The 19,335-nt window shown below is 42.1% G+C and overlaps 1 protein-coding gene across 14 annotated transcripts in view; it reads right to left on the reverse strand.

The window, feature by feature from the left end:
* Positions 1–1,040: 1,040 nt before the first annotated feature.
* Positions 1,041–19,335, reverse strand: part of LOC141072913 (scavenger receptor cysteine-rich domain-containing protein DMBT1-like) — a 490,185-nt gene continuing 471,890 nt past the window's right edge. For all 14 annotated transcript variants that reach the window (XM_073560164.1, XM_073560162.1, XM_073560161.1 and 11 more), the window contains 4 exons: positions 16,873–17,093; positions 10,229–10,404; positions 3,910–4,298; positions 1,041–1,538 (listed from right to left, as the gene is read on the reverse strand). In XM_073560164.1, coding sequence (XP_073416265.1) covers positions 1,277–1,538; positions 3,910–4,298; positions 10,229–10,404; positions 16,873–17,093 — 1,048 coding nt within the window. In that variant the 3' untranslated portion in view covers positions 1,041–1,276. The remainder of the gene's footprint in view (positions 1,539–3,909; positions 4,299–10,228; positions 10,405–16,872; positions 17,094–19,335) is intronic.

The raw sequence follows: 19,335 nt of genomic DNA on the forward strand, positions 1-19,335 counted from the left end.
TCACCTTCAGAGACGGGCACAGTCCCCTGTAACAGTAAGAAATGCAAGACCTGCACCCACATATCACCAACAGATAAAATCCCCATATCCAACACAAATCAGGACTATAAGATCATGGACTCTTTTTCATGTCCATCCTCCAATGTAGTGTACATGATACAATGTAAAAAGTGCAATGCAGGGACATACATCGGGGAAACTAAACAAAAACTGCAAACAAGGATGAATCTGCACAAACACGCTATTAAAAATGAGCTGGACATGCCTGTAGAGATACACTTCTCTAGACCTGGACACAGCATGGCAGATCTAAAAGTCCTATAAATATGCTTCCATCTCTAACCATAGGACTCAATTTGACACCTGAATTCATGACTCATTACATGGACACAGTTCACACCTCCACAAGGTCTTCAGATGTCCAATAGGACACTTCCACCTCATCTGCATGTGTAACAAAAACCTTAATTTGTTTTCCTTGGCCTGTCTCTAGCTAGCATCACCTCATGTCCTGTTGTAATTCCTATTTAAATGTTGCCGTCTTTTCTCAGTAATTCACTTGTAATGAAGCCTGATGAAGGGGCCGCCTGAGCCCTGAAAGCTTGCAAATATAATTTCTCTGGTTAGCCTATAAAGGTATCACTCCTTAAGTACCTTTCTCATTTTTTGGGGACATAAGTATTTACATCAATTTTTCTTTTCAAAACACAGTTTGTATATCTTGCTAACTTTTGAAAATAGCAAGAATGTCACACTTCGAGGCAAATTGTCCCAATTTACAAATGGAACATGTTTGTATTGTGAATTTACACAGGAGCACCTTGGTCTGATGTTACAGGACAACAGCCAGAAGCAGGTTAGTACAATATTATTATTAGTATTATCTCCTGATGACAAATGCAAATCTACTCAACTATACAAGTTCTGAAAAGTAAATATAACTTGGCAGCTTACTAGGTTAGCTTAACAATTAAATACTCTTATCAAACAAATCCATGTAATTTTTAAAAATGTAAGGAATAGTGAATATATAAAAAGCCTTCTGTTTTTATCTATGCACACTTTTATTCATTTCTTTTTTTCTTTACAACATATTGACATTTTCCGACTACACAAAGTAGCTAGTGACTACAGTGACTGTGAATACATTCTATTGTGAAAAATACTAAATATTGCACCACTTCCATCACTTCTTTTACATTAGGTCATAAAGGATCAAAGTACAATTTAACAACTATTAATTATAAGCAGATGATGGCATCATGACACTGCTTATTTAATTTTTTGTATTACTTTCTTCCAGAACAAATGGTCCCACTGTTAAATGTATTTGCTTTTGAGGAGATGCTAAAGCCCTTTTGCGCCTGTTGATACATCCCTGATAGCAACGGTTGTAGCTATTTATTGGGCACACAGTCACTTTACACTGCAGATAAACTCTGGAGAACCTCTGAGCAAACCCAAAAGCACGGAATCCAAAGCGAGCCTGAATTGAAGAGTATGTTGCGTAAGTCACATAAGTAGAATCTCTTACACATCTGCAAAGATAAAGAGAATATGAAAATTAAATAATATTTGCCTAAAACCTTCAGTATATGGAGCGAACTGCATACCGAATTTTTAATTTTTTTTTTTACATTGAATTAAACCACCGATATGCAGGAAGACTCTAAGCATACTCCAGCTATACAGTCATATGTAAAAGTTTGGGCACCCCTATTAATGTTAACCTTTTTTCTTTATAACAATTTTGGTTTTTGCAACAGCTATTTCAGTTTCATATATCTAATAACTGATGGACTCAGTTATATTTCTGGATTCAAATGAGGTTTATTGTACTAACAGAAAATGTGCAATCTGCATTTAAACAAAATTTGACCGGTGCAAAAGTATGGGCACCCTTATCATTTTCTTGATTTGAACACTCCTAACTACTTTTTACTGACATCCTGAAGCACTAAATTGGTTTTGTAACCTCATTGAGCTTTGAACTTCATAGCCAGGTGTATCAAATCATGAGAAAAGGTATTTAAAGTGGCCACTTGCAAGTAGTTCTCCTATTTGATTCTCCTATGAAGAGTGGCATCATGGGCTCCTCAAAACAACTCTCAAATGATCTGAAAACAAAGATTATTCAACATAGCTTTTCAGGGGAAGGATACAAAAAGTTGTCTCAGAGATTTAACCTGTCAGTTTCCACTGTGAGGAACATAGTAAGGAAATGGAAGAACACAGGTACAGTTCTTGTTAAGCCCAGAAGTGGCAGGCCAAGAAAAATATCAGAAAGGCAGAGAAGAAGAATGGTGAGAACAGTCAAGGACAATCCACAGACCACCTCCAAAGACCTGCAGCATCATCTTGCTGCAGATGGTGTCACTGTGCATCAGTCAACAATACAGTGCACTTTGCACAAGGAGAAGCTGTATGGGAGAGTGATGCGAAAGAAGCAGTTTCTGCAAGCACGCCACAAACAGAGCCGCCTGAGGTATGCAAAAGCACAGTTGGACAAGCCAGTTACATTTTGGAAGAAGGTCCTGTGGACTGATGAAACAAAGATTGAGTTGTTTGGTCATACAAAAAGGCGTTATGCATGCGCTGTATTGTTGACCGATGCACAGTGACACCATCTGCAGCAAGATGATGCTGCAGGTCTTTGGAGGTGGTCTGTGGATTGTCCTTGACTGTTCTCACCATTCTTCTTCTCTGCCTTTCTGATATTTTTCTTGGCCTGCCACTTCTGGGCTTAACAAGAACTGTACCTGTGTTCTTCCATTTCCTTACTATGTTCCTCACAGTGGAAACTGACAGGTTAAATCTCTGAGACAACTTTTTGTATCCTTCCCCTGAAAAGCTATGTTGAATAATCTTTGTTTTCAGATCATTTGAGAGTTGTTTTGAGGAGCCCATGATGCCACTCTTCATAGGAGAATCAAATAGGAGAACTACTTGCAAGTGGCCACTTTAAATACCTTTTCTCATAATTTGATACAACAGGCTATGAAGTTCAAAGCACAATGAGGTTACAAAACCAATTTAGTGCTTCAGGAAGTCAGTAAAAAGTAGTTAGGAGTGTTCAAATCAAGAAAATGATAAGGGTGCCCATACTTTTGCACCGGTCAAATTTTGTTTAAATGCAGATTGCACATTTTCTGTTAGTACAATAAACCTCATTTGAATCCAGAAATATAACTGAGTCCATCAGTTATTAGATATATGAAACTGAAATAGCTGTTGCAAAAACCAAAATTGTTATAAAGAAAAAAGGTTAACATTAATAGGGGTGCCCAAACTTTTACATATGACTGTAGCTGCAGGCAATCAAAGTTTTATTATAAAACTGGGCAAGGGGGGGACCCAGAACATTTTGTCTTGTCTTGTAAATAGTGAGGATCTCAGTGATGGAACCTCCATGGATTAGGCATCTATCGCTTATAATGTGGATAAGTGATACATTAAAATTGTGGGATTACTTTCGAAAGGCTCTCCATACATATTATTCTAAAGGCTCCTTCAACAGACGTTTTCAGAAGAGAGAAGGATAGCACATTGGATTTCCAAATGCCAATCCTTTTGTTCTCCCAGTAGATAAGTCGCTGCCAGAGAAGTCGAGCAGGGACTCTCGACTAGGAAACCTCAGCTGAGATGACTCAGAATGTGAAAGAGTCAGGAGAGATAGCTGTCAAAAAAGTGATCTCTCATCAGACAGGTGAGAGGGTGTTTAAATCTATAGTTATGTAAAGGGAAACAGGTGATTTTGGTTCTCTACAATTACACTACAACTACATCGCTATTACACCCTGAGTTAACATGCCAAGTGTAATTTCAAACATAAAAAATAAAGTTTGACACAAGATATGAAGTCACATGAAAAATGACAATAGCAGGACAAAAAAGAGTAAAAGAACTTACCCGTTGCGTATTAAGTCATAAGTTTGTGTTGAGAAATCGTACGGATCTGGCGAGGCTACACATGTGTCCACAAACAGAGTGAGGTTCCTGTCAGATGTATGTAGTGTGGCCTGGAGATACAAGTTCTGATCCAGCAGCACATAGTATGGATAGTTATAGATTGGATAAGTGAAGCTTGGTGACTGATAGAATTGCAGTGATGCAGAAAATAGGCCATATTGGGTTAGATTTTGGTTGGTGGCATCATCTACATGATACATGATCTCCATCATGGTATCTTGGTACATTTGACAGCGGAGATTCAAGTGGAGTCTTCGAGTACGCACAATCACATCATTTGTATGATAACCAACTACTGAGTTAGAATAGCTGATCGTATCTCTTTCACCCTATCAACAGAAAGGAAATGGCAACTATTATCTGAAAGATGCCAAGCCTAAAGGGCAGTGATTATTAGAACACAGCGCTGCTGTTTAACGTGAAATAGAAAAGGAATTTGCATGAACACTTAATTCTTCTAGAAATGACAATTTATCCCCTTGAACTTATTGGTACGTCTGATGTCGGCTGCTTGCCTATGGAGCAGATTCAAGAGCTAAACTCGCATCATATTCAGCAGATAAATTCTGATTTTACAAACAGCATCTACTTGGAAAAGCTATTAGCCCCTTAAATGACAATGCCTGTCTGTTACAGCCTTTTCATGCATCTATCCACCACTCCTCCCTCCACGTTGTGGGACACTGTGAGTTTCTCCATTTACTGTAACACCATGGTATTGTTGCATATAGAATGAGAGATTAGATGATCGCAGGTTCAAATCGATCAATAGGGACTGAAAAATAAGGTAAAAAATGTTTTCTAAAATAATAAATAAAATTAAACTAAAATCACCTTCCTTCCCCTCCTTTAAAAATAAAGAAAAAAAAGAGGTATTGCCGAACTGACCTGCAGAATCATGTCTGTGTGTCATTTTTACTGCACAATGAACAACATAAAAACAAAAGCCAAAAACAATGCTGGAATTGTGCTTTTTTTCTACCATTTCACCAACTTAAATTTTTTTGTTCACATTTTTCAGCCCACTGTATGGTAAAATAAATGGTATCATTCAAAACTAGCAAAAAAAAAGCCATCATGTTGCTTTAGAAGAGGAACAGGTAGAAAATGGAATATTGCCCTTGTGAGGCAATATTGTCACAGTTAGGTTTCCTTAAAGGGAACCTGTCACCCCCCCAGGGCATTTTTAAGTAAAGAGCCACCTTCAGCAGCACTAAGGCTGCATTCTGTGAAGGTGGCTCTTCTTTTTCTGACCCCTAGTAATGCTGAAATATCGACTTTTATAAATAGCTCCTCATACCTGTAATGTGTCCGATAAGTATGGTGTGTCCCCCTGTATCAGCGGCCTGCCATCCGTCAATCATGCCTCTGTCCTGTGTCTGGGCACTGCCCACCATCCATCCATCATGATGCCCCTGTGCATTGCTGCCTCCTCCTGTTTTGAATGCCTGCGCCTCTGCTGTGACAAGAGTTCTCGGGCGCTGCCCAAGAACCGACATCAGGCTATTGCGCCTGTGGGTCGCCCTCTCAGGGCCGTGGGGTACTCGGTACTGGGCCGGTATCAGTGGGATGTGTCACAGCAGCAGTGACCCGGACCGTGGCCCTGGCCGCCCAAGTAATGGGGAAATTGTGTATGGTGGAATAGTTCGTGACGCCACCTGTGGTATTCGACAAGTGGGATGTTAGGCCGATGCTGCTTGAAGATCCTCTTGGGCTGCTGATGGGATGCAGCCAAGATGGTGAAGCTCCCCACAGGTGGAGCTGTAGCCCCAGGGCAGTGTAGATGTAGGGGAAGAGGAAAGGCGCAGGCGGTGTAGAAGCTGGTACCCAGATGTAGCGGTGTTGAGTGTGTTGGCGCAAGAATCAATGGAGGACACCAGGGCTTGTAGTTCCAAAGCTTTACTCACAGTCTGTAGTACACACACAGGTGTCGGCCTCCGTGCCATGTCCTCCGGCTCAGGGACTCAGCCAACCTCTAGTCAAGATGGAAAGCTCCATTCCAACGCTCCGCCAACATGTGCCTTTCTGAATGTATCCTCTAATAGTGCCTTTTAGTGTGAAGATCTCCTAGTACTGAGTTACACTGGAGTTCCTCCTAACTGATGTTCCCAAGAACTCTACTTGTACGGCAGACAGCTGTAGCCTGCTTCGGGGACTCCTTACTCCTGAGTCCTGGCTCTCTATCCGTGTTGCTGTTGTGCCCCCAAGTCTTAGATGGGAGTAGTGCATTTACAGCCCACTACTCCACCGGTGTCTGCTGCAGAACCTTTAGTGTCCATACAACCTCAGGGACCGGGCCCCGGCCTTGCACTTAGAACTTCTAGGCAGGGTTCTCTCCTAACCCACGTCCTCTGTGTTCTCTTATTCTCCTTCATTCTGCACTTGTCTTTCTTTCCTATGGAAGCTCAGGCTTCAGTTCAGTGTCTGTCTCCTTCTTTCCTTTCCCGTGCCAGCAGACCCGGGTCACTCAGGCCTGCTGCAGCACTCCTTCCTCCATCCCTCTCTCAGGGATCTCCTTCCCTCATTCCTCTCTGAGTGACTTCCTACCTCAGTCTCCCCGACTGACTGACTGACCGATGACTCCCCAAATCCTAAATCTTCCCACTCTTTTATGTACTCTAACTCCATCCACCTCCCAGCACATTTTGTGTTCCAAGCAGGGAGCCACCAAAGGTGCTCTGCTACACTCTAAGCAAGAGCCGCAATGTGGCTTTGCTGAACTACCCTGTTGTGTGGGGTGTGAGTGTTGGAACGTGTTCAGGAGTTCCCACCTTACCTGGATGGTGGGGCACCACACCTTAGGAGAAGGTGCAGTACCTCTGTGGCGACTGAGCCTCAGGGGCGCCACACCTGCGTGTTGCGGAGGCCCCAGCCCCGCCCCGCAGTGTGTTATGATGTATTCACACTGCGGGGCTGGGAATCTGGAGCCTGCAAAACGCGCAGGCGCGATAGCCTGATGTCAGTTCCCGGGCAGCGCACACTGGTGGCTGCTTCAGGGGGACACACCATACCTATGGAACACATTACAGGTATGAGGACCTATTTATCAAAGTTAATATTTCGGCGTTCCTGGGGATCATAAACAGAAGAGCCACCTTCACAGAATGCAGCCTTAGTGCTGTTGAAGGTGGCTCTTTTACTTAAAAATGCCCGGGGGGGGGGGTGACAGGTTCCCTTTAAAGGGATTTTGCCACAAACAAAGTACATTTTAATTAACACATCTTCAAATAATAATAAGTTCTACAATTGGATATGATGTGTTACATAAAATGTTCCTGTGCTGAGATAATCTTATAAATGTACCCCTGCTGTGTACTGTGTAATGGCTGTGACTGACCGTGCAGGAACATGGTCTGATCATACCACAGTTCCTCAGTAGGGGAAAATGTAAAAAAGTATACAGATAGAACAGCACGGGATCGCAGATTATTCTTTTTGTGAGGCAAAAAATTTTACTGTCTGTTTTTAAGAAATATTTTACCTCACAGAAAGAATCAGCTCTTATCCCCTGCTGTAATGTCTGTATCTTCTCTTTTGGCCCCCTCCAGGAGCTGTCTAATGATCAGACCATGCTCCTGCATGGTCAGACACAGTCATTACACAGAAAACACACTGTGGTAGCCACAAAATGAGCTCACCACAAAGAAGCGATCCAAAAAGTTATATAAAAAATTATTTTTATTAGCAAAATCATGTACATTAAACGGGCCACATACCCATAATTACAAGAATATCCAAGAAAGGGACTACAGCATTATTTCACTAAATATATTGCTTAGGTAAAAATATATGATGACGTTATGAGGGTACGTCCCATAACAATCCATAGTACAACATCTTATATCCATATGTAAAATAAATCCACTAGTGCTAAAAGTTAGCATCTATTACACATAATATTATCCTTATTTGCACAATGGAACACCCTCAGAACATCACCATACACGATTAGACCCATAATCTCTCATAACATCAAATTGAATCTATGATGGCAAAAAAGGAGATATAATTAATCAATGCTAGATGAACCTACAGCATTGTCTCCCATACCCCACTATACAGTGTATGAGTAGAGCGACCCATATGTTAATGGCAACCATCAATGAAAGTTTTAAGGAGATGGAGACATAATATAGATACCTTATAGTGTGCCAAGTGAAATCACGCCGCTGTCCCCAGCGCCCCCTCGTGTATGGTGATGTTCTGAGGGTGTTCCATTGTGCAAATAAGGATAATATTATGTGTAATAGATGCTAACTTTTAGCACTAGTGGATTTATTTTACATATGGATATAAGATGTTGTACTATGGACTGTTTATGGGACGTACCCTCATAACGTCATCATATATTTTTACCTAAGCAATATATTTAGTGAAATAATGCTGTAGTCCCTTTCTTGGATATTCTTGTAATTATGGGTATATGGCCCGTTTAATGTACATGATTTTGCTAATAAAAATAATTTTTTATATAACTTTGTGGATGAGCTCATTTTGTGGCTACCACAGTGTGTTTTCTGATCTATTTTGAAGTGCCATTCTTGCATTATTGGACATAGTGTTGAAATACAGTCATTACACAGTACACAGCAGGGACACATTTATAAGAATATCTCAGCACAGGAACCTATTTTTAAACACTTCCAATTGTGGAAATTATTATTATTCAAAAATCTATTGATTAAAACATTCATTAAAATTAATTTTGTTTGTGGGAAAACCCCATTAAGTTTAGAAGTTTTAACACACATACTGCTTTTCCTAAAAAAAGAAAAAAATACACTTTCTAGTTAGTGTTGTATAATTTGTAATAGGACCATGGTCTTTCAAAAGAGATTTCTAATGTCATTTTTATAATACTGCATAATTTAAAACAGCATATTCTACAACTGTTTTTCATTTATTGTACAATCACTGGGCAGGGGTGCAATGACATATATTAGATGTTCAAGATTAATCTGCTGAATGCCTATGTTTTGTCCATGCCTTTGAATTTAATGATTACAATGAGCTATGAAATTGATATTGCTGCACTTAATGAGTATCAATTTTATATATTACTAGCTGAAGAGCCCAGCGCTGCCCGGGCATAGTACCTAACTCTGGGTCCCGCTCTCCACCCGCCGTCCCCTTCTATCCCTCCGCAGCTGCACTCTACATCCATGTCCCGGTGTCCCTCCACAGCCCCAGTTTCTCCTTCCACAGCCCCGGTCTCTTCATCCACAGCCCTGCTCTCCCGCTCTCTCCCTCCACAGCCCCGTTCTCTTCTTTCACAGCCCTGCTCTCCCCGTCCACAGCCCCGTTCTCTTCCTTCACAGCCCTGCTCTCCCGCTCTCTCTGTCCACAGCCCCATTCTCTTTCTTCACAGCCCTGCTCTCCCCATCCACAGCCTGGTTCTCTTCCTTCACAGCCCTGCTCTCCCCATCCACAGCCTGGTTCTCTTCCTTCACAGCCCTGCTCTCTCCATCCACAGCCCCGTTCTGTTCCTTCACAGTCCTGCTATTTCGCTCTCTCCCTCTACAGCAGGGGTCTCAAACTTGGCAGAGTAAATGGGCCGCACATAAAAAAAAATTTGAGCTGGGGGGCCTCATTCCTTTCAATTTTAATACACCCCGTACATGCGCTGCTCCGCACACCTCGTACACATGCGGCTCCGCTCCGTACACCTCGTGCACACAGGGCTCCGCTCCGTACCCCTCGTACACACAGGGCTCCGCTCCTTACACACTGTCCTGCTGTATCCGTCCTCAGCCCTGCTCTCCAACCGCGTCCCACTCTGCTGCTTCGTGATTGGTTGGTGTCCCACTCTGCTGCTTCGTGATTGGTTGGTGATACACACACACACACACATTCAGATTTATAAATAGAGATAACAGTTAATCATTAAGTTGAGTGGGCCTTTGTCTCTTTGCTCTTACTCTATTGTCTGTCATAGTGCATTCAAGCATAACAGAAAGACAGGCCTTGAAATTAGCAAGTGAGACAAAGACAGTACAAGCACCTATAGTGCTGATAGAATGCTGATGAAGAAGCACCCAGCAAAAAGAAGTGATTTGTAAGTCAATGAGAAGCTAGATAGTTCCTGGACATATTAGACTGGAATGTTTACTAAAAGCAGCTTAAACTTGTGGAGTTTGAGGTCGGCAAGATCATGCTTCTCATGTTTTGCGTGAAATGAAAGGTATGCTTAAAAAACACTTCAATAAAATTTTAAAAAGCTCGCTATCAGATTGACAGCCTTAACATTCACCCATCTTACCTGTCTAACTGTGCCACATCTATCATACGGTATGGAAAATACTATCCAGTTTCCATAATTTTGAGGATGGCATCGGGGATCATTTAGAAAAATGTCATTGGGTGAATATCCCAACGACTGTAAATACCCAATGTTTATTTGAGCCTCCATATAGCTAGATGTGCATGTGAGGGTAACTATTAAAAAGAAAAGTAGCATAAGTTAACAAACTTAAGAGATTTCTGTTGAATAAACACATCTATGCATCCTCATAATCTTATACATTTTATTACTAAAACAAGACTTTCATTCAATCTTTCATCTGTGCCCAAACCTCCATTACTGATTTTTCCACATTGGCTGAAACAATGTGGCAGCAAACAGCACAATATTTTCAGGCATTACAGGTAAGGAAGTGTTTCCCAGTCACCTATATGGTGCTACCGAAAGTTGCCATCTCTGTACCTACTGTTTGTAATGCTTTATTTAAAAAAAATAAAAACTCATTTTTATTCATACTCTTCAGTTGACACACAGATCTGTACAAAGATGCATTTAAAAATATTTTTTGTTGGTAATACTATGGAAAATCACTGATGCAACACTGATGGTAAAAATGAACACACTGGCTAAACAGTGATGACAATCTGATCCAAAACACTGAGGGAAAGCGGTCTGGTGTTTGACAATTTCACGACACAACAATTCCATATTGTTATTGCTACTGTGAGCAGCCTATGTGGCCTAAACGTCCTACCATGGCCTGCTGCGTGTCTGGACTTGTCTTCCATCATGCACATGTGGGATGACATTGATTGGCAATTGCAACGGAAGCTGCCAGCAGCGAATCTTGATTTGTGTGCCCAAGTGCATTCAGCGTGGCAGAACATTCCTCAGACAATTATAACCTCACTGATAGCATGCCGAGCGAGGCATTTAGGTGCAGGGATTTCTGTGCATAACTCTCATACTCGAAACTGAATAAATTGTGATGTTTTGAAAATTTTGTTTCTATTTCATCATCATCTGCATATCAATAACATGTCTGTCGATCCTGAAAGGTCCACAATACCATGGCTTTGTGTTGCAATTTCATTATTGAGGGATGTATATACTGTATATCTATCTATCTATCTATCTATCTATCTATCAACAGTGGGGAAAAAAGTATTTAGTCAGCCACTAATTGTGCAAGTTCTCCCACATAAATATATGTGGGGACAATACAAAGACCTTTCTAATGATCTTTTTACTCTTAGACCTGTGACGGGGACAAGGGGGCATCCTCTACGTCTGGAGGAAAGAAGGTTTAAGCATACTCACAGACGCGGATTCTTTACTGTAAGAGCAGTGAGACTATGGAACTCTCTGCCATATGATGTTGTAATGAGTGATTCACTACTAAAATTTAAGAAGGGACTGGATGCCTTTCTTGAAAAGTATAATATTACAGGGTATATACACTAGTCTCCTTAATATTGCGTTGATCCAGGGAGCTAGTCTGATTGCCGTATGTGGAGTCGGGAAGGAATTTTTTTCCCCAATGTGAAGCTTACTGTTGCCACATGGGTTTTTTTTGCCTTCCTCTGGATCAACATGTTAGGGCAAGTTAGGATAGGATATGGGTTGAACTAGATGGACTTAAAGTCTCCCTTCAACCCTAATAACTATGTTACTATGTTACTTAACCCCTTACCAACACAGAGCATAATAGTACGCCAATGTTGGTATCCCTCCCTTTGATATGGGCTCTGGCGGTGAGCCCACATCTTTCCTGGGACATGTCAGCTGTTTTGAACAGCTGACATGTGTCAGCAATTGCCGCGATTGGAATTGCAATCCACCCGCGGCTATTATCTAGTTATATGCCGCTGTCAAATGCTGAGCGCGGCATTTAAATGACACTTCCGGCCATTGGGCCGGAAATGCTCTCACCGGTGACCTACATCACGTGATTGCGGGTCACCGATGCATCAGCATGACAACCCAACGTCTCCTGGAGACCTCTATGGTTGTCATTACCGCCTTGCTGTGAGCTCCACCCAGTGATCGGCGGTCACAGCAAGTGAGTAATTCTGCTACATAGAGGCGATCTGCTCACCGCCTCTATGTAGCTGAGCCAGTTGGGTTGTGGCAGCTTCTAGCCTCCTATGGAGACTATTGAAGCATGCCAAAAGTAAAAAAAAAATGTTTTAAAAAATATTTAAAAAATTTAAAAAATATAAAGGTTTTAACCACCCCCCTTTCGCCCCATTGAAAATCAAACAATAAAAATAAAATCAAACATACACATATTCTGTATCACCGCATTCAGAATCGCCCGATCTATCAATTAAAAAAAGATTAACCCAATTGCTAAACGGCGTAGCAAGAAAAAAATCAAAACGCCAGAATTACATTTTTTTTAGTCGCAGCAACATTGCATTAAAGGGCGATAAAAAAATCGTATCTGTACCAAAATGGTATCACTAAAAATGAAAGCTCGGCGCGCAAAAAATACCCCCACCCCCAACCCGAGATCACAAAAAATGTAGACACTACGAGTCTCAGAAAATGGCACAATCTTTTTTTTTTTTGGCAAAGTTTGGAATTTTTTTCATCACTTAGATAAAAAAGAACCTAGACATATTTGGTGTCTATGAACTCAAAATCACCTTGAGAATCATAATGGCAGGACAGTTTTAGAATTTAAGGAACCTAGCAAAACAATCAAAACAAGTGCGGGACTGCACTTTTTTTTACAATTTCACCGCACTTGGAATTTTTTTTTTCCGTTTTCTAGTACATGATATGGTAAAACCAATAGTGTAATTCAAAAGTACAACTCGTCCCACAAAAAATAAGCCCTCACATGGCCATATTGACGATAAAATAAAAAAGTTATGACTCTGTGAAGGAGGGGAGCGAAAAAAGAAAATGCAAACCGAAAAAAGCTCCGGTCATGAAGGGGTTAAAAAGATGAGATGCCTGTAATTGACATCATAGGTAGACCACAACTATGAGAGTCAAAATGAGAAAACAAATCCAGAAAATCACCTTGATTTGGCCAGATTTACTTTTCAAATTATGGTGGAAAATAAGTATTTGGCAATTAACAAAAGTTCATCTCAATATTTTGTTATATATCCTTTGTTGGCAATGACAGAGGTCAAACATTTTCTGTAAGTCTTCACAAGGTTGGCACACACTGTTGGTGGCATGTTTTGTCAATTCCTCCATGCAGATCTCCTCTAGAGCAGTGATGTTTTGGACCTGTAGCTGGGCAACACGGATTTTCAAATCCCTCCAAAGGTTTTCTATGGGTTTGAGAACTGGAGACTGGCTAGGCCACTCAAGGATCTTCATATGCTTCTTATGAAGCCACTCCTTCATTGCCCTGGTTGTGTGCTTGGGATCATTATCATGCTGAAAGACCTATCCACATTTCATCTTTAATGCCCTTGCTGATGGAAGGAGGTTTGCACTCAAAATCTCACGGGACATGGCCCCATTCATTCTTTCATGTACATGGATCAGTCTTCCTGGTCCCTTTGCAGAGAAACAGCCCCAAAGCATGATGCTGACATCCCCATGCTTCACAGTAGGTATGGTGTTCTTTGGATGCAACTCAGCATTCTGTCTCCTCCAAACACGACGAGTTTTGTTTCTACCAAACAGTTCTACTTTGGTTTCATCAGACCATATGACATTCTCCCAATACTCTTCTGAATAATCCAAATGCTCTCTAGCAAACTTCAGATGGGTCTGGACATGTACTCTCTTAAGCAGCGGGACACATGTGGCACTGCAGGCTCTGAGTTCCTGGCAGCGTATTGTGTTACTGATGGTAGCCTTTGTTATGGTCGTCCCAGCTCTATGCAGGTCATTCACTAGGTCCCCCTGTGTAGTTATGGGATTTTTGCTCACTGCTCTTGTGATCATTTTTACCCCAGGGGGTGAGATCTTGAGTGGACCCCCAGATCGAAGGAGATTATGAGTGGTCTTGTATTTCTTTTCATTTTCTTATTATTGCTCCCACAGTTGATTTCATCACACAAAGGTGCTTGCCTATTGCAGATTCAGTCTTTCCAGTCTGGTGCAGGGCTACAATTTTGTGTCTGTTGTCCTTTGCCTGCTCTTTGGTCTTCATCATAGTGGAGGTTGGAGTGTGACTATTTAAGGTTGTGGACAGGTGTCTTTTATACTGGTAACAAGTTCAAACAGGTGCCATTACTACAGGTAATGAGTGGAGGACAGAGGAGCCTCTTAAAGAAGAAGTTACAGGTCTGCGAGAGCCAGAAATCTTGCATGTTTTTAGGTGAGCAAATACTTATTTTCCACCATAATTTGCAAAATAAATTTTACCAAATCAACCAAGGTGATTTTCTGGATTAGTCTTCTCATTTTGACTCTCATAGTTGTGGTCTACCTATGATGTCAATTACAGGCCTCTCATCTTTTTAAGTGGGAGAACTTGCACAATTGGTGGCTGACTAAATACTTTTTTCCCCCACTGTATCTATCTATCTATCTATCTATCTATCTGTCAGTCAATCTATCTGTCTTTAAATACATGAAAAAATATACATCGGGTGAAATAAGTATTGACCATGTCAATAAGTTTCTAAGTAAATATATTTCTAAAGGTGCTATTGACCTGAAATTCAATGGAATTGAAAGCCATAGAAAGTCATGATGCCAGCTGAAATCTATCAGTAATTTGAAAGCAATCCTGTCACTGATTATCAGCTGGTTCAACTGATGTTTTTTTAAAAGGTACCACACTCGCACAAGTGTAAAGGGAGTAAGGAAGACTAACTATAGAGAGAAACTGCACCTACAACCGTCTCGTCACCTTACAGACTAGTCATTGTCTAGCCGCACAACTAAGAACACCACCTCAGACCTCACTCCCTAAAAGGTTGCACACAGTCAGGGCACTCAGTGTAAGAGGCAGCAAAACAACTCCAAAATATCTATGAACCTTCACCATATTTGACTGTAGGTGAACACCTTCGACCATGATTGTATGTTTGTTGAGAAAATTGTTGATGTGTTCAATACTTATTTCATGCTCTGTATTTAGATAGATACTAGCCTTGCCCGTGCGAAATTTTCGCACATTGGACGTCGGGGGCACAGGCAATTTCAGAAAAAGCAAGCTGGTCAAATGTAAATGTATTTCATGAGCTGACGAACACAGACAGGTATTTATATATGCAGATTGGTAATACAATAAATTGTTTTGATAAGTAGAGGCCAAAAAATGTTTTCCAGGTGAGGTGCCACCTGCAGGTCATTGTGTCTTTCTGCAGGTTTATGAAAATTAATGTTTAAACTGTATTTAGTGATAAAATCGTGGATGTGTGGTTTGTTTGGCTGTTTTCTTGTAGAAAGGGAGCAAGTTTACCTTTCAAATGGTGTATCATGTGTGTGTGTGTGGAGCAAAGTTATCCCCGAAAAAGCAGTGCATGTATACAAATGTGTTGGTAGTGTGCTTTGGGGTACTGTGGTGCCACTTGCAGGTAATTTTTCCTTACTGCAGTTTTATGAAAATTAATGTTTAAACTGTATTTTGTTATCAAATCAGGGATGTGTGGTTTGTTTGGCTATTTTCTTGCTGAAGGGGGAAAGTTTGCCTTTCAAATGGTGTATCGTGTGTGTGGGTGCAGTATGAACGGGGATACAAAGGAATCACTGAAAAACAGTGTTTAGAAATAATAGAATAGATAACATATAGATATACATTTCTTCATAGGTTGTATACTGTTTCATTGGTACACACAATGATGAGGGAAACTAAATAAAGATGAGTAGGTAAAAAGTGTGAGATGTGATAGTCTTTACCAATAAAAAAAAAGAACTGGCTGCTGATTCTGTTCAACTCCTCTCTTAGGGTGGCTTCACATTAGCGTTTAAGGCCGCAGCATCGGCCTGCACACGGCCGCAGCTAAGCCCCGCCCCCTGCCGCTCCTCTGCCAGTAGCTCCGCCTACGGGCGCATGACGCTGCATGCGTCCTGTGTCCCCTATCTTAAGCACTGGGGACGCAGGCCACGCGCAGGTATGCATTTGGTGGTGCATGCGTCCTTTTGACGGTGCGCCGAGCTCACCAAATTGCAACAGGTTGCACTTGGCACTGGTCGGCGCACCCGTCAAAAGGACGCATGTACCGCCAAACGCATACCTGCGCACAGCCTGCGTCCCCAGTGCTAAAGATAGGGGACGCAGGACGCATGCAGTGTCATGCGCCCATAGGCGGAGCTACCGGCGGAGGCGTGGCAGGGGCGGGGCTTAGCGGCGGCCGTGCGCAGGCCGATGCTGCGGCCTTAAATGCTAATGTGAAACCACCCTTAGCGCACAAAGAAGTCTGGCCATGAAATTATTGTATTTTAGATGGTGCCTCAAACACATTTATGCAGAAAGATTATCATGAATAAGCATTCTTAAGAACACTCATTTCATAATTATCTTGCAGTGTTAACAGGCTTCCCATCACATGATGAATAAGCTAAACTGATTCATCAGGTAAAATGATATTTTGTCCAATTTAGCATTATATGCCTGTTTAAACAGGATATTAAATGACCATCGATCAGCAAAGTTTACCAACTGCTAGTCATTTAGTGCTGCCGGTCAGATGTTGTAAATAGACCCAGAAAGAGAACACATTTAACTGAATTTTTACCATTTTGACTGGTTTGGGAAATGGTATAATAACTAGCTTGAAAACCACGGACAAAGTTGCTATTGCTTCCTCTGCTGTTGTAGACAACACTCAGACCGTTAAGTGAAGAGGTGAAATTCTGCCTTGAGGTACCACAAAGTCTTCCCAGTAATGGGGAATTAGAGGGTGTCCCATCATATACTGACACGGACCCAGATGAACAGTAAAATGAGCTTTCAAGGCTGTTGAGAAATATAAGAAAATGACAAAACATGCAAGCAATTAATATATAAACATGCAACCTATGGATCAGAATCAATATATTTATGGTCAAACTGAACAACTTTCAATAATTTAGTGCATTTCTTAGTAACATTTCTAAGCTACATTGTAGACTAAGGAATTCACAAACACACATAAGGTGACTGTTTAAAATGTCATTTTAATCTTGGCATCTTTCAAGGATTAAACCATGTTAGCGGGTACACTTGGTTATAATTGTTCTATGTGCCCCAGGATGAGCTGCTCCATTTTTACGTTAACTGCACATTGTATGGTACTGTCAAACAGCTCATGATAGCTACATGGAAACTGATTTTCCCAGCTTCTTGCAGCTGCATCTGACCTATATTTATGTATGTAAGGAATTGACTATCTGTATTCACTCTATGCTTTTTCATTTTTAATATTCACTTTTTCTAAAGATCCAGTTACACTATGTGATGTGCAGTGTTAAAGGATCATTGATGGGCAACATGCTTAGTGGTCAGCGGTCATTTCTTACAGTGTGTACACTGGCATGCCTCGTTTTAAATGCACCTTGATCAATCAGTAATAGATTGACTAGTGCACATACAGTAGGCTGCTGTTGTTCTAGCAGAACAGGTCCTGTCTAAACAGGAGGATGGGCTGCTGAGAACGATCATATTTCGTGAAAACAAAAATTAATTTCTACCGATGTGTTACGTGTTACAGAACCATTCAGCACCCAGAATATGTTGTGCAGTTATATGTATGTATAATAGGTTCTATGTGAGATGCATGTCTGGCCTGTCGCTTTTATATTGGCCTGCCCTCTGTATCTGTGTGATATATTCTGTGTCCTGTGAGTAAAGTGTTGTCAGACTGGAAATACGTTGAAAAGCAGTGATCTTTTATATGTGCCCATGTAACCAAGGAATTCCAGCCAGCTTCATTCATCCAGACTCCAGCCAACGCAGAGCGGACCTCCGAAAACAAGGAGTGGTACTGAAAGAGGTACCCCAGCTTGGGTAGACCCCGTTACACTGGTGGCAGACAGCGGGATTTGATACCCCTTCTACAGGAGGAAAGGAATGAATGGAAAATAACTACCAGAAGTTAAAGAGGACTACATTAAAAGATCTGGTGGAAGCCCGAGGGTTGATCGCCAGCAACAAAACAAAAGCGGATTTGATAGCAGCCATCATGGAACACGACAGTGCAGTGCCCTCCAATGTGAATGTGGAGGAGACTGAATTCCAGAGGGGGGTAAAGAACAGACTGGCGTTCTATGGCCTAAACCCTGCAGTAGAGATCATACGCGAGGTGATGGCTGATGTGCGTACTGATCTGAAGGAAAAGATGGCCGAGCAAACCAGGATAGAGCTAGCCAAGATGGAGATGGCAGAGCGTACCAAAGTGGAGCTGGCCAAGATGGAGATGGCAGAGCGGAGAGAGGAGAGTCAGCGAGCAGGGGGAGCTCTTGCCTTCGACCAGGTACCTTCAACAGTAAGCCACAAAAAGATTCAGTATAATGCCTTCCGACAGTTGGGGGAGGCAGAGGAAGACATTGATGGCTTTCTGCAGGACTTTGAGCGGCAGTGTGCCCTTCATCAAGTGAAGCCGGAGGAACGGGTTCAGATTCTGGCCAGCAAGCTGACAGGCCGGGCAGCAGACGCCTATCGCACGGTACCTGATGAGGACTGTATGGACTATGAGCGGATCAAAGTGATCTTTGCCCGGTATGTGCTGACACCAGAGGCCTACCGCCAAAAGTTCCACGGACTTATAAAACGCGTAACCGATACCCACGCTGAATGGGCCTGTAAATTACGGCGGTCGCTGCTACAGTGGGTACAAGGGAGCCAAGCAACTACTAAGGAGGACGTCCTCCAGCTCTACCTGTTAGAACGATTCTTTAATGGACTAAACCCCGAGACACAGGAATGGCTTCGGGACAGGCGTCCAACGACTCTTGAGGAAGCCGCTCGTCTGGCCGATTAACATCATGATGCCAGGAGGCCGCAGTTGTCCGGATCAAAGGTGGTCACTAGGGGCCCGCCCATGGACCTGGAGGGCCCCAAACCACCGAAGATTGTAAGGGGGCCAGCTAGAAACCTGGCCTACCACAGTCCCCCTGGGGAGCGATGCCACACCTGTCATCAGCTGGGCCACCTGCAAAGACAATGCCCCAACCGGACTCAGCATACGCAGTGGCCAAAGGCGGGAACAGCTACCTTCCGC

The sequence above is a fragment of the Dendrobates tinctorius genome, unplaced genomic scaffold, assembly GCF_039654945.1.
Source record: "Dendrobates tinctorius isolate UK_male_01 unplaced genomic scaffold, ASM3965494v1 ptg000293l, whole genome shotgun sequence".
NCBI classification, from domain to species: Eukaryota; Metazoa; Chordata; class Amphibia; order Anura; family Dendrobatidae; genus Dendrobates; species Dendrobates tinctorius.